The following is a 16,754-nucleotide window of genomic DNA, read 5'->3' as shown; positions in this document are numbered from 1 at the left end:
ATGTGGTGTTTAGTTTCTGGATTACACAATCTCAGTGTCTAAAAACAGGATTAGTAATTCTCCGATACTGAAAACAAACAACAGAGCGTGCTAAATTGTGCTGAAAAATCTGTGAAATTTCTTGCAGATCCAATTATACAATATTATGTTCTTTAATATCAGTCTGGCTTACTGCTATTTTTTCCAACTATCCGCTTTTAGTTTGTATTTCAGGTGATGTTTCTAACAGGTAAAAGATTTCCAGATGTCTCAAGAAAATAGGTTTTGTGGAACTCTAGAAGAAGCAGTATTTCCTTTTATCTGTATGTTTTTCAAAGCTCCCATTCTATTTTAGATTAATATATTCCCAATTAGGCAGACAAATGTATGCATTCAAGAAAATCAATCAACAAAAATCACATTTTGCATTCTAAATCAAAAGCAACACAGATTTGCTATTGGCAACACATATTTCCACATCTTGCAGATATCTGATCTACAGGCTCAAATATATGGAAACTAAAGACATGATAGATAATAAATGCTTGGTAGTTCTCCAAAAAGACAGATATAATAAAATCTTTCATCTTAGCACTCTTTTTTTCTCCAGAAAAAGCAAACTCTGACTGGCTTCTGTTGGTGGTAGGAAATGTTACCAGGACAGACGTGATAACCAGGCAGTGCAAAACTGCATTACAGAATCATGATGTCTAAACAAAAGTCACCAAAACCATTATGTAAAACAAAAATAGCTGTACCTTTGAAAAGTCACAGCATCTTCCCTCATCTTAAACAACAGCAATTGGCCTTTTTCAAAGTTCCTGTTTCCTCTCTGTTCAGCTACTTTCTCCCGAGAACTTTCCTCACCATTTTTTGCCCTTGATTGCTAGTCCTTTAAATTCAGGAAAGAGCAGTTACAGATGTGATGGTTTGAAGTCACAGTCTGGTAATTAACAAGTAATTTTTTCTTTTCTTCTTTTTTTTTTTTTTTTGGGGGGGGCGGTTTGCTTGTTTTTGCAGGGGGTGGGTTGCTCTTGATTGCATTCTTGCTGTCAGTACTATAAGACTTGTGCTTGGGAAAAGTCAAGCACTGTAACAAGACTTCTCTGCAAAGAACATAAAACAACTATTTCATTTCTCTTTAAAGGAGAGGTAACAGCTTGTTGTGTTCTCTGGATTTTTCCCCATTAAGAATGAATAGAGTACAGTATACTAGGTGTAAAAAGTGCTTCTTGCAGGGGTTATGTTTTTCAAACTGTATGTGTTGGGGAGTTCATTATTTATTTTTGTAATACTTTCTGTAACTCAGACATACTTGTACTGGAAATCTAGGTGACTGCTTCAAATTCTCCCTGTGTGACTTGGGTCTCGGGGACATTTTTGCAGCTGAAGACAGCTAGGTACAAAAGCATCTCCATCACCTTGCCCTTCTTATTTTGCCCTTTTGGGTGAAGAGGGGAGGAATGATGTACATACTTAAGTTATCTGCTCCCACTCTTAATGTGCTCTATTGACAGCTGCAGTCCTTCCAAACTTGCATTCATGAAGGTTTTCCTTGCTGGTGACTATGCTGAGTCACTGTTTTCCTTCTGGCTTTAAGAATGAGACTTCTACAAATCAAGTGCAGCAAATCTGGTATCTCTTCGTTAGACTAATTTAATGCTAATGACTTGCTTCACTGAGCAGGGAGAGGAAAAATAAGTAAAAAGATTCCCAACAGATAAAATCAATGTGACTCAAAAGCCTTGCACAAAAAATAAATTCATATTTCAGTGTAAGGCTTCTGGAAGTTTTAAATTATAATGTAAGCTCATTTTAACTACTTCCTGCATAGATGTAAGTGTAAGGCTTTTTCTAAATTTATTTTAATTTTTTTCTTTTCTAGAATGAGCTGTACAGCCAGCAATAGACTCGGAAAAACTGAAGTTAATTTCTGCCCATTATTGTGATTATTATCCTGACTATTTTTTTTTCAAGTCATGCTCTTTAGCTTATGAGTTTTATATTGTGAATCAAGTGCTTTCTGTTTGTTTGCTAGAAATGAACCAATAGATACCAAATCCTGGCTGGTTTAAAACATGTAGATAACTTACAGGCAATACAAGCCTGACTTATATGGTCGCATGATGTTCTTATATAATATTTATGTTGTGGCTGGTTGTTGTCTAACAAATTTCGTTGCACATAAATACGTTGTATTCCCATGTTTTGTGTCTGTTTCTGTACTAAACCAAGTGGAAGTAACATAGATGCAATATGGAAATTTAAATGAAGATGATATTAAATACTTATATAAAGCTTGCCTAGTCTTTATGCTGAAACATAGCAAAAGCTTCTACTTGAATAATGTCACCCATTTCTAGAGTGTGCTTCTTTCTGTGGATTGGCTGCATTAAAAAAGCAGGCAACTCCCCTTTTATATATAAGCAGAAGGTCTACAAAAGCCACAAACTGAAACTACTGCAGTTTGATTTCACTGTGTTTGTTTTGAGATCCTTCCAGATTTGCAACAAGGAACATCAAGTCTATGCATACAACCACCGTATTGCAGGTTTTCTTTCCTCTAGTGTCTAGAGTTTCTGCTGCTTCAGTCTGGGTCCTCTGCATCAAATACAGCCAGGCTCTCACTGGAAGTGGAGTGACCAAGACATGGGACAGAGAAGCAGGGCTACTCAGCAGTAGCTGCTTTTCTCATTGAGAAGCGTCATTCCTAGGCACATTCATAATGAGACATCTATGTGCCCAAGCACACGTCCCACACACCTCTAGTTTCCACCAGACTGTACAGGGGTGCTGTGAGTCTAGCACACAGTAGAAGAGGTTGATTCAGACCTTGCCTGCAGTTCCTGAATTGATTTTTGCAGTAATATGAGCTCAGGGACTGACTGGATATGCATGTACTGGTAATGTGTAAATGGACGTCTTTAAGGTTACTGGCAAATAGCTCCTTTTAACTGACTGTAGGGCTGTGGATATCTCAAACAATCCCCTTATCTGAAAGAGATCTGAAATCAAGCGGAATGGCTAGGCTTGCTCTGCTGATGCCTGCCAAGTGCCTAAATAGCAACATATTGCCTAGCAAAAATGTGACTCCAAATGACAGTTCTGAAAATGCTACAGAAAGGTTATCCTCCAGTAGATTATGTCTGATTGATGTCAGTGATTTCAGATTTTAACCTTGAATTTGAATAAATTCAAAGCCAGAGCTTGCCGGGTGCCTTGCAGAAGGGAGATGAACAGAAGGACTCGGTGATCTTCAGCATGAAAAAAAATGGTTTTGATCATAATCAGTCTCTTGCTCCTCTGCAACAATGTATCATGATCTCTCCAGTGCAGCTGGAGAGACAAGTTTGTGAGTGACTGAGAAATAAAGAAGTTCCAGATCCCAATGGAGGGCTGAGGAACATCAACCCAGCCTCTGAGCAGAAGTCCTACCAGAAGCAGGGTCATCTGGAGGCAGTGACAGTTCCCACTTAGCTCATTCCATAAGCAAAGCAGTGTAAGTGTAACAAAATCTGTTAAATGGGTGACTAATGAGGGCTCAACAAAAAGGAATTCTTACCAAAAACTGTAAAATCACACAGCAGGGCACATTTGATACATGCAGGCCAAAAGTATGGAGACAAGGAACTGCAAAGGAGACCACTCCTTTTGGCTGACCAACCTCTGACCAACAATTGTGGAGGCGGTGAAATGTGAGCATTTTCTGGTGTGTGCTTCTTTGACTTGATGCAGAGCAAGTCACAGAGCTCCTCCACCCCATGTAGGAGGAGGCAAAAGACAAAGATGGTGGATGGCAGTAAACAAATCACTTTAATGATGAAGGAGGTATTAGTAACCACCAGTGTCTAATTCATGGTTCAGAAACACAATACTTCTGCAGAAAATAATCTGAGTTAAAAAAATAAATTGGCCAAGAGTATCTGAAGCTTCTGCATTTTTGTACCCTATGTGTGATGTATGCAGGAGGCAGGATATAGCTGTAGATATGTCCCTTGTATCTGAGCTAAAGATCTCCTGTTTGAGCACATGGGCCCACACACTTAGTGTGAACAGGAGCAGCTGCTTAAAAGAAGGCAAAAAGCCATCTTGCAACAAATTTTTATGGAGCACTGGCTTTCATTTCATAATGAACTAATGGCAAACTAGCAACATGGTGAGGGTGAGGGGACGGGGAAGAAATGCTACGGGTTCACTGGCCTGTTCTGATCAATCATGAAGCCCAGCAAGAAATCCTCTGCTGCTTCCATAATAATGCACACAAGGGAGGCAGGAATATGGCTGATCAGTCAGCCAACACTTACTGCTCACTTCATTTCAAGCCCACTACTGTTACAGCCTCTCCTGGGTGCCAACAGCAGGAATGAAGTCAGATAAAGCAAATCTCTAGATAAAGCAAACGAAGTATCTCAATTTGTTTCCATTGAGATTTCCTTCACACCCACAGCTAAGCCACTAAGAAGCAGTGATCAATCCAACGAAGGGATAAGGAGAAAATATAATACCATGTTCTCTCTTTTTCTTTTTCTTTTTTTTTGGCCCCTTTAATAAAGTGAATAGTACATTTTTGAATAGTCAGAAATGCTTTTTTTTTTTTTTTTTTTTTCTTCCTGATGGAAAATCTTCAGGAGAAAATATGAATATGATGATTGTTTCAAGCATTTTTATATTACCTGTCACTGACCAATGGATGGGATATATTCTCTGCACGAGATAGGGCCTGCTGAGGAGTTACTGGGTAAACTTCTATAGGCTATGCTCTACAAATTACTTTAAGAGTACAATAGTCCCTCTTGACCTTCTAAAACGCATTGGTAAACACATCATTCACCTCCACTGAAAGGCCATTTACCATTTCCATTATCTAGTTCAGATGAATCTTAGGAGACCTAATTATCCTACTAAAATCCCCACCCGAAACACACATGCATGCACACACACATACATAATGGAGTTAAAAGGAGGTGGCCACTCTTCCTTGTCGCTCATTGAAACACTGCAGCAGTTTTTTGTGAAAGATGCTCCTACTATACCTGATACACCTCCCTCCATCCCCTTATACTCTAGGTAATGCAGGGAAGCAGATAGGACAGTGCTTTTAGGACACAGAAATTGGGAGAATCTGGCAACTTGCATCTGCTTTAGTCATGTTTTGTGAACGTTCAGATTTGCTGCAATTATTTGCGTGAGGAGGTCTTTGGATTTCAAAGCAATAAGTATTAAAATAAATACGAACTTTAAGGACAAACTTAAATTATACTAACACAAACCAAGAAGTTTGGCTAATATCTTTCTGCTTAATTTATCCCCTTGCATACAGCTCATCTTAGCTACTCTGTCTCTGCTGCTGTCAACTTCAAAATTACACCTTCAATTCCCTCCTAAACTGAAAACGTTCTCCTCATATAAGATCACAAAAGACTTCAAAAAAGTCAGTTGCTTTTTTTATGACTTCTCTGCAACTGCATGTAATTATTGATTACTGCACTAAAATACTGTGGGTATAGTAGCCGAGAAGCAAGAAAAGATTAGGTAGTAAAGAGAAAAACATCAATTAACAGTGTGAACTATGTTTTAGAAATGTTCTTGTACCTGGTTCTCATTTGTCCTCAGCTGAAAAAGAAAATACAGCTTTATCATTATTATTGTTATTATTATTGTTGCTATTATTTATTTCTGCTTTTGCCAAAGAGAAGCCTCAGTTCATCCTGGAATGATGAAACAACCAGACTGCTCCAGCCTGGGCAGGGTTAGCTTTGCTTTCAACTTCTTCAAGCATCATTAGCTCTGAACAATGTCATGTGTGATTTGTGCAAAACAAGCCTCAACAACAGCTGTTGCAAGGGAACATCTTGAAGAAGCTGGACTCTCAAATGAAACTGTTTACGTTGCACTGCCTCAGTATCACTTATCTTTCTTTTCAGAAGGCAAATTCAGAGTGGCATTGTCCTTGTGCCAAAACCACAACCAAAAACTGCTTGGCACAGGCTCAGAGCAGCTGACTGAAAGAATATGTTATAATCTTCACTGGAGAATGCTCAGTCATAAAGATTTTGCTGCTCACTTACTGGCAGCCTGAGAATGCTCAACGGCAGCATTTCTCAAACCAGGATCAGCTTCTTGGGAGAGGCTGAAGTCCTGCTAGAAGCACCAAACAGAAAGCTAGAGGCAACTGAACACAGCTGGCCTAGGCTTGCTCTGGTTAAGGCTTGACAAGACTACAGGTCTTGTGCTAAATACCATGTCACATCTCTTTTTTGTGGATCTTCAGGAAAAAAGACGATATCCTTAGGTTTATATATAAAATGCACATATCTAACTTAATCCAAGATAAAGCAGTTTTGATAGTCTTCAGTGAGCTCCCTCCCTCACTGCACAGGTCCCTGACCAACCTCCCAGCGGTCAGTTTTATCCTGTATCCTCTCAAATGTGAACACGAGGAAAACAAAATCCGCCTCCCCCAACCCCCACCTTATTTTTAATACCATATCTCTATCAACCAGTTCCGCTACAGTTTACAGGAACGATGAAGATGCACAGGAAAGGCATGCTGTCCTGGACACATGCTTGGCATTAAAATGCTTGTATCACCAACCGGTACAATAAGATGCTTCTTACTTTATAAAATGCCATTATTTGTAATTCACCTTTAATTCCAGCACAAACCGTAACTTTTACTCCCCCCGTCCCCATTAAAATAGGGGAGGAGAAAGAACATTAACAGCTTAAAGATAGTGTTCTTGGCTTCTTTCTTCTTTTCTTTCTTCTCCTGAGGACAAAAACCCCAAAACCTGGCAAACTTCAAGAAGCCACTAAAGCATCTCTAGTTGGCAAAAATTAATTTTAATAGGTAAGGGAGAAACAATTGTCCAATTCACTGCTGAATTTGGTACACAGACAAGAAGAGGCCAAAAGGTCACTTACAAAGAGCTAAGCATGCCATACACTGAGCAAGAAAAATTTCTCCTTGTGGGCTTTACATGGAAACTAGATTTATAAGGGTCCTCAGTTTGTTACGACTCTCAGAAGCAAGGGAGAAAAAAAGTAATTCCTGACCTATATTTAATATGCTGAATACTGGTCTTGCATTCCACAGAAACTGTTACTTCCATCCTCTGCCAAGCTGGCTGGTACCCTGTTCCCCAAACCATCGCTCACATTTACAGTCACGCAAACTCATGGAACCCATTCTTCTTGTTTTGATTTAGTTCAAAATAAGGGTTTTGTCATTCCTGCTCTTTCCCTGAGCTTCTGTGTTCATCTTGCAGAGCCCAAAGCTCATAGCTTGCTTTGGCTTTGGTGGAGCTGCAAAGGCTCTGTGATACCTACATAAAAACAAACATGATTTACTCATTAAAGCTAAGCTTTCAGGGATGTGCCCCATGTACTGACCTCCACCAGTGGCCTGGGCTTGTGCTCCACTGCAAACCTGAAGTGGCAGAGTTCACAGTAGCTGGTGTTTGAAGATGACAGCCAGTGCTCCAGGCAGCTGCGGTGAATAGTCCCCAGGGTCCCTGTACATTCACAGGGGGAAAGCAGGTCCTCCTGACTGCTGCCCTCGTGGCAGATCCTGCACATCGGCTGGTTGTTGAAGGGGCTACTGGAGAAGGAGAGAAAATTACTGGTCAGTATACAGGGCTGTGTTGCAGCCTCTACCTCTTTCTCTCTGTATGTCATGAATTAACTATGTGGGAAACATACAGCTTGTGTACTTTGCTCTGCAGTTAGTACACCAAGCTGCTGGGCTAATGGTCACAGGCATTTTGGTACTGTTTAAAATACCTCTTCTGTGGGGGGAAAAATGTTAAGAGTGAAAAACATCGAGTGGCAGATGAAAGACAGACAACCAAGTGCTTCTGTACCTTTCTATTTCCCACCTCTTCACAGTGCAGCAGTGCAGCCACTTCAAGAAATCTCTAAATGCATCAGGGAAGTTTTACACCTGCCACAGCTGGGCACCTCTTATGCTAGTGGTGATCCATGCCCTCAGTCCTGACCTACAGGGTAGCATCTCTTGTGCTAGTGATGATCCCCTGACCTATAGGGTAAGCTGTTTTCAGTGATCAACAGCAAAAGACTGCTGGACCTGAAACAACAGCACCTTGCCCTGTAGCACTGTGAAGGCAGGGTCATGCCAGGCAGGTGTGTGCAGGCAGGAAGCTCCTGTCCCTGGGGAACGTTTCCCTCTCTTTGGGATAACAGCCCATGAGCAGCTCAAGGAGTGACATCAACAGCACTGAAAAGCAGGACTGTGCCAAACACATCCCTAGCACACTGCTGCCCATGGGTATTTCTCCTGCATTGCCTCCGTCTTTCTGCTGGTGGGGTACTGATGTGCAAAGGGGCACGGGCAGTCCTCCTGCCAATGAAAATCTAGAGACTCTGGTTTTAATGATTGAGTTTATTTATTTTACAGAGTATTCTTTCAGGAAAGAGGAAGGCAGTCATGTGGCTGCCTGGGGTGCTCAGACTTCACACAGTGGAAGGAAAGCTGTAGGCTGCAAGCACCAGTGCTGGTGAAACGTGGATACACTTCACTGCAGCTTCAAGTCAGCCCCTGCAGCTGTCAAGGCTGAGGAGGTCAATCTCTTGGCTGAGGTCTGGGAAATGAAAGCTCTCCCTACTGTGGGAGAGGAGGATAGAGAATGTCTGAAGAGACATATGTGAGAGGACGATGGAGAATGTCTGATCTGGCACATGAGAGAACAGCTGGGTATTGTGAAGGAAAGCAAGAAAGATAAATATGGTTATCTAGTAGCAAAAAGGTGTCTGCATGCTTGTGGCGGTACATAGCTGTGTAACTTCATGAACGGGTTTCTGCCCTGAGCCTGGTGGTGCATACAGCTGCGGTTTGTGTCCGGGCTCAGAGATATAAATATGAGTTTCTCTGTACAATAAAGTGTCTCTGGTTACACCACAACCGGAGTCCGTGCCTTCATACGCCATACCCTACCACATAGCCACTCAGGTGATAGCCTCAGAAAAGCAGGTTTTGTCACCGTTGCCGTCATTGGCAGATAGCATGTGGTGGCACACAGCTATTCCCTTTGTCCCTCTGCTGGCTCTTTGCAGGCTGCCACAGGTAGACTCACTCAAGTGTAACCTCAGAAAAGTGTAAACAAGCCAACTTGCTTTTTTCGGCCTGCCTGGTAGAAGGGTATGAAGTTATGCTCAGTGCTCTGCACACACATCTGAGCTGTGCAGAATGCACAGGGTTTAAAAAAGTTGCTACAAGTAAAGGGGAAAAAGCCCTTTCAAATTGTCACATCACATATGGCAGTAGCAGTTAATAATTTCACTTTTCACATGAGTGCAGGGTCTTGGATTATGTTCGCTGTTTTGTGAAAATCCAGGGCAACTTCAAGACCTATGCACTCTTTCCAGCTTCACACCAGTGAAGCGAAACTTGATGTTGACCCAATTATCAGGTCTGGATATGGAAAAGCATCTTTTTACTTCTTCTTGCTTCTAACGAAAACAAAGTAAACCTGAAGCAGGCTAATGTTTTGTAAGGTATAGTTTAAAGGCATGTTTCATCAACTAATCTGCCATTCTAAACCAACAGAAGAAAAAGCTGCTCTCAGTCACTTGGGTGATGGCTGAAGCAGCAACACTTGTGTGTGCCTCTCTGCCAGAAATAGCTTTGTCTGGCTGCTCAGCATGCTGGCTTAGGAAGTGTGAAGGAAACGTGGCACAGAAGTGCTGGTGGCAGCGTGCAGGCTAAACACTGCATCCCACGCCAGCTGGTGCCCACAGAAGCCTCCCACTACGTATCAGGCAAATTATTGTAGCTGGTGCACTTGAGCAGCAGCAGCGCTAGACAGCTTGCTTCCCCCTTCTTCGCTGAGTATAGTGGTGAGGGCTTAATTACATGTGCAGCTTAACTATTATAAAGATAGGATGAGGGTTTAATTACAAGTGCACCCTGTAAGGCCCTCATGAAGCATGTCACTGCATCTTCCCTTCAAGCACCCGTGGGATTTGTAGGTGGGTGACAGCTGGGGAGCCCATGCAGGGAGAAGGGCCCTGGCCCATCCTGCCACTCCCTACGTACCTCTGTGTGTTGAGCGTCCGCATGACGGAGGAGAGCAGCTGCCCATCTTTGGCTGACACCTGCATGACATACTGTAGGCAGCTGCTGGCTGGGCCACCACGGCTGCCACCCGCTGAGCAGGGTCTTGCCGCTGGGTGCTGGCGGGTGTGGGCTCTCCGGCAAGACTCCTGGCAGGTGGCTGCAGTAGCGCATCCTCATGGTGGTGGGCAGCGGGTCCCCATCTAGGGAGGAGGGAGGACAGGGCGGTGTGGCAGCAGAAAGGGGCATGTCCCTCCTTGTTTGCAATTCTGCCCCACTGATTGATACCAGGCATGAGAAAAAACATCCCCCCTGCCCTGCCCCAGCCCTCTGAAATGCGCTCAGCAGGGAAAGGAAGCTTACAACGTGATGTGTCATGGAAAAACAGCCTGTACATCTCGGAAACAGCAAGCTGGGGCTCTGTGCTGCTTTTTTTCTCTGCAGACTCCTGAAGTCATGAGTGATAAATGTAAAAACTGCACCTTTTTGTCTTCCCCCCCCAGCAAATGCTGCGAAGGAATATACAATCTTCACCTTGTGTGCTTGTAAATTTAAAGGCTGCCCCTGTCCACCAAAGGGGAAAGTTATGTCTTGGAGGAGGAAGTGGCGGGTCAGCACCAAATCTCCTGTGAAAACACTCCACTGCTGCTAAGTGCCTTCCATCACTAACCCATGGCAGACCACAGACCTGGCAAATAATCCTGTACAGGGCTTTTGTCACACAGACCTGCTTGATAACAGCCATCGTGCAGTGATATTGTGCCACAAGGTGAGGCAGAAATGGCAGCCTGCCTCTGTCTTTCTTCTCTGCTTTGCTCTTTCTCCCATCACTTAAAGTGTATTTTGTATGATGCTTGCAATGGTGATAATTGGAAAGCAAGGGTTATGCTGGTAACAAAGAGCCTGGGAGTGTAGATTCCTGATACCTTTTGTATGACGGTCCTTGCTGGGTGTGCTCGTCAGTGAGAGGAGGCTGTGTGGTTCAACAGGCAGAACAGCAGGCCACATGCCTGCCGGCTTGCCCACCCAACAACCGACCATGGGTTGGGGTGGATTGGTTCCGTGGGGAATGGGTGGATTAATCCTTCTGCAAAAGCAGGGAAAGGCTTCCTAGCATCCTTTGAGGCATTTGGCTGAAGTCACAGTTAAATGCTACAGGTTACTACTACGATATTCACATGTCGAAATCAGGCATGTTTGCCTGCACTGCATTTAACCCGGACACCACTGTTACTTGAGTAATACCAGTATTGCAGCAGGGAAGAGTGTTTAAAAATTAAACATTAATACACTCTTTTAAACAGAGGTATTTCTCTGGGTTTTAAAAGAAATCCTGTAATCTGATATCACTAGATTCGAGCAAATGGCAGTGCTAACTTTCTGCAGTCTCCTGAACGGATGTCTTTGGCAGTAGAGTCTAAGGATGTGATGGGAATGCTAGACCACTTAGAAAGGTATCTAAAACAGCAAAATGCTCAGCAAAGTGTTTATTTTACAGGATTTTCCCAGCTATTTTCAGATCGTGCATACCACAGAGAGCAGAATTAGGCTGATGAGACAGCTTACAGGGCATATAGTGTTCAGGGAATGGGAAAGGGAATCAGACTCTGGCCCTCATTCACAATGAAAATTAAGCAAATGGCTGATTTCCAAGCCATTAACACATAAAAGATGCATACTTTTTAATAGAATAAGAGCCATGGACTCTCCAGGGAGACCATGGTATGAGCAACATTTCAGTTTTAAAATCCATGCTGAGACTGTTTATCAAGAATATTCATCAGCTGAGTAGCTGCTTCATTTAACTTAAAAAGCCTAGGTGGTACCATGCTTACAGACCCATGCTACTAAATTATGTATTTCTTTTCTGGTTGCTTCACTGACCTCATTAAATTCTACAGTGGGTTTATCGTTGTGTATGAAGTAACAATCCAAGCTTTTACAAACACATCCATCAGCCACTTGATGAGTTCAGAGCATTCGCTGAAGCATCAGATGATGCAACTAAATGCAGAGCTTTAAAGCACACCAGGAATAATGTAGCTATATCCCACTGATGATGTTAATTCAAATTTCTGTGTACAGTACTGTATTAATATCCCACTTTGGCATAGCAAATACATGTAACCTCTTTCTACCTAACTCTTTTTTTTAAAGAAAGTTGGAAGTTTTCCTTATTCCTTATAATATTTTCCTGATTTCACAAGAATCATTTTCACACTAAATCAGTGTATGTGCATGAAAGCAGTACAATTACAGATTTAGACAATATGTGCTTCAATACTGAACCCTAGGATAAATAATAAAGATTAATTGTCCTGAGAAGCACAGAGATCCTAAGCAAACATGAATTCAAAGACTTCATTAAGGAATAATAATTCTTAATATCCACAAAACCCAAAGTCAGTATTTACCCGTATGTATGTATTATGTCCCATCAGAATGTTTTTCATGTGAAAGAGGTGGAAATCTGTCACAAGTACCTTAACAGAAGAGGAAAAATTAAGAACAAAAGCAGGAATATGTGTTTAGATGTTGTTTAGGGAGAGAAACAATGTTAAGCGGGGGGAAGTCAGAATATCAACATTTATTTCAGCTGTCAGAAAATTCAGAGTAAAGTGGCTGAATTCTACACGACGGATGTATGTTTGAAGAAACCTAGTGATTATTTCTTTTTTTTCTTTTCTTGTTACTACACCTGCTCCTCTTGCATGTCTCTCATCTATGCAAAATCTATTTTAAGACTACCTTACTAGTGTAATATTTAAACCAGATCTTTTCCCTGTTCTAGTTTTTCTGCTTTGCCTTTGGTACCAGTCACTGACTCCATCTTCTCACCTCCATGGCATGAGAGAGATCTGACGGGAGTCTTTCTTTTAGAGTGAATCTCCACTTACAGCACTATCTTCCAACCATCACTGGTAAGTGTATAGTTCTTAGTATATGTCTTCACTTTCTTGTGCAATTACTTCAATCAGCTATACAAATATCCCATCTTCAGGGTTGTTTAATGATCACAAATTGAAAAATCCTGAGATAAAAATGAATTATTTTTTAGTGTGTTATATATATATATATATATGCTGCATTTTCTATACAAATATATATTTTGGGTTTATGGGTATCAGAGTAAAACTAAAGATATTGCACATATTTTCTTTGTGCCATAAGTGTGTGGGGAAAAAAATACACCCCAAACTGTTAAACTCTCAGAGCTATTCTGTGACCTCAGAAATTTCAGATTCCTGGCTGGAAAGAGGTTGGTACAGGTTTTCCTGGTGGCTGAACATAGTGGAACAGATTCTACTAGAGTGTCCTGGCTGTGATCTATTCGTTCCACTTCATTCACTGGCCTAAGAGGTAAATATCCCCTCAGCAAGCACTGCGAGTCTCATATATGCTCTTGTTACTTTTGCATTCAGCGCTCTGATTTACAGACATGAAAATCATAGGTCTCATAATAACAGGTCTTCTCCCCTGTTCCATTTATACAGTTACAGAGGCAGATGATGACAGTTGTTTGTGGTTATTTAACCTATTTCCTCAAAAAAAGTGCAGGTACTACACATACACTTAGTAAATTAAGACTGTCTGTCACCGTGAAGCAAGAAACTACAGAAGGGAATGAGACAGAGTGTACTCAGGCAAATTACCTGAGGTCATGTTAGAGCTGAGTAGAAGATTCAAGTGCAACCTACATCCTTTGCCCCAAAATAATTTACAGGATGCTATTCTAGCAAATATTAGGGATAGCCTACGTTCCTTTTTTCTCTCCTGATCTGCTGCTTGTTACCACCAGCATTAAACTGTAAGTCAACATCATCTGATTACCTTGCCTCTCCACCCTCTCTCCCCTGCTTAGTTTTTTAACTCATTCGAAAGTCCAGACTGCTTTTTAGAGCTTCAGTAGTTATTAGCAGATATCTGGAAGTATTTTTCTTCTTGACATTGTGAGCACAAGTACTTTGGAAACGTTCCTTAGTCCCACAAACAAATGCCACCAAACACTTGCAATCTGTTCCAGAGACAAACTACTTCTGGGCTTAGTCAACCGCTAATTATTGCCAACAATACACCCCCACTGAGATCAACAAACATTTCTTTATATGCTGTAAGGTATTTATAGCATATCCTCTTACGCTTATTTTCCTTTTTAAGAAATTTAGAACTTCTGTATCAAGAGAAACCGAGACTCAACAAATGCCACTGAGGGAGGCACTGCTACTCTTACTGAATACTACTCAAGTATGAGATGTTAAAAACTACCATTACTGCCCTGAAAAGGAATTTAAAGAAGAAACCATCTACATGTACAATGAGCACCTACAACTGGAATCGTCATGGCACTCTTTCCTACTGTGCATGAACTGACCTCACTTCTTAAACTCATAAAGCATTGTGCTGGTGGGTTAAATTACCACAGTAGACTGTGGTGCTTTTCTGCTGAAGCTGTGAGTGACTTAGATTTGCACAAGACAAAAAGATCTTAACACTTCAAGCATCGGGTTGTAAAGTTACACATATTCATGTAGAGATTGTTTGAGAATTGCTTGCTTTCCCTTTTTTTCAGCATCTTTGCTAAGAATAGCACATATTGCATCTCTCATAGTCATGCTGTATCAAACTTGTAAATTCATTCACCTTTCTTATTCCATGGTCTCATAAGTCACCCTATCAGTTTCAAGAAATTTAACTCAAGCATGTATCAATCAGTTTCAAGACTTAAAAACATGGAAGAAAAGCCACTACCTTCCCATCTGGGGACATTTTACCAAGAAACACTGCATTATTAATAAAACACAGCCATTATTAACAGCCCCCCCCCCCCCCCCAGTTTTCAGATACATGTTTTTGTTTCCTGATTATGTATTTTCACATACCAGAATAGTTCTCTTACCAATCTACCCACAACCCAGTGTTCAAGATTAAAATTACAATCCAGTACCAAGTCAAAATGGTAAACTAGTTGTCCTGAAGGCCAGGAGTGAAACCTGGCCACTTATTGTTTGACTTGATAGGGCTGTCTCCTACATGGGCCCATGACTGCCTTAGTCTGCCCAACAGGTTCTGCAGATATAAACCAATCTCTTTTGCACACATTACTCTAACAGTTTGGCCCCCAGTGACCAGTGTTAATGGAAAAATTTTCACTTCAGAACAGGTCAGCAGACTTGAAACATAGATACAATTCTGCATCATACTGCAATCTGGAAGAATGCTGCACCTTGTGGAGAAATATCTTCCACTTTTATTTCTTCTATCAATCCTAGCTCATTACTCAGAATGCAAATAGTTGGATTGTAAGTAATGAATAAATTACTGGTTTCCAAAGTTCTCCGTTATATGGTTATCAGAGGCTGTGTAAAAAGTGTTCTTCACTGACTTCAAACCTATTAAACAAGTATTACAATGTATATTATGCTTTGTTTTTTCAAATGGAGAACAGAAATTCATCTTTCCCCAACTGAGGTTTAGCCATTATCTTTATGCTGTCCTGCCTATTAAGGCAGTGATTCTTTTTTAGTAGTTTCTCAATACAGAACATGTCCATCTTCCAGTTATTCTGACTTTGCATGATCCTTATAGAGATACACTACCATGCAACTCTGCTTTCATTAAACGACTATTAGGGGTTTAGTTACAGCAGGACAGAAGTCAGGACTGGTTGGGAAACCTCTGTGAGAAGCTAAATACTTAGGCGGTTAAGCTAGCTGTGACTAAACCCCATTCCACTGCAGCTATGTTAAAATGCTCCAGAGATTAAAACAGGCATTGCAGTGGCTGGATGGCTTTCTGCTTTGTCTCTCAAAATTGTTGCCTCTGAAAAATGCAAGAGAAGAACTAAAATTGTTAACTCCGAGTACTTTGAAACTGATTTTTTACCTATTAAGAAACAATACAGGGGACTGTGAAGACAGCATGGCCAGAACCTTTCCAAAAGAACACAACACCCAGGGGCACTTGAAACTCCTAGTAACTCTGACAGTTGTGAAGTAGTTTTCTGTGCGTCATTTCCAAAGCATTCATAGCTGGAATTGTTTTGAATGTTTCTTGACACTTCCTTCTACACTCCACCACACAGAGCTGCATGGATCACCTCCTGGCTTCAATCCTACTGAGGCTACTGAGAAAAGAAACTGATGGAGTAACTGGCTGTTCCAGCTGCAGCCCTAGATGCTGTCTGCCAACATGGGGGATAGATCCGCACTTCTCCCATTATGTTTCTTAGAGATCAGCTGAAAACTGTCAGCTGATAATTACATCTTAGGAACCTTGCGCCATGGGAGATGTCTGAAGGGCAAGTACAAGCTCCCAACCTGCTGCTCCTGTCCCTGCAGCACACATCTGGCCATGCCCCATTCCTTCTGCATTTGCCTCCCAAAGAACCCAGCTCATCAGCTACTCTTTACTTTTTTCTCAGGACTCGGTTCCAGTCCTGTTGTGTGATCTTGTGCATGCTCTAGGGCTGTTCTTTGAAGTAAGAATTTAAAGCAGCTAAGCCCAGCACTCATAATGGGAAATGCCAGCTCTCCTACAGCCTTAGCAGACATAAGGATCAGTGCAATTGGTAGACTTGCTCTGTTTCTTAAAAAAAATACAGAAAATAAAAAGGTACATAAACTTTCAGCAAAAACACCTTAACTTCAAAGGAGATGCACGTAAGACCATTAAGTCCTCCAGAGTAAAAAATTATTTTCTGCAA

At 41.5% G+C, this 16,754-nt stretch overlaps 1 protein-coding gene across 1 annotated transcript in view; it reads right to left on the bottom strand.

Annotated features, from left to right (window-relative positions):
* MARCHF3 (membrane associated ring-CH-type finger 3) overlaps window positions 1-16,754 on the bottom strand; it is a 43,849-nt gene that overhangs the window by 10,367 nt on the left and 16,728 nt on the right. Inside the window, 3 exon segments of the mRNA XM_080372407.1 lie at window positions 7,372-7,579; window positions 10,034-10,149; window positions 10,151-10,254. Coding sequence (XP_080228533.1) covers window positions 7,372-7,579; window positions 10,034-10,149; window positions 10,151-10,231 — 405 coding nt within the window. The 5' untranslated portion in view covers window positions 10,232-10,254.

The sequence above is a fragment of the Falco punctatus genome, assembly GCF_963210335.1.
Source record: "Falco punctatus genome assembly, chromosome: Z".
Lineage (NCBI taxonomy): Eukaryota > Metazoa > Chordata > Aves > Falconiformes > Falconidae > Falco > Falco punctatus.
The sequence above is the reverse complement of the archived record's forward strand: the minus strand, read 5'-3'. Positions and strand labels throughout refer to the sequence as shown.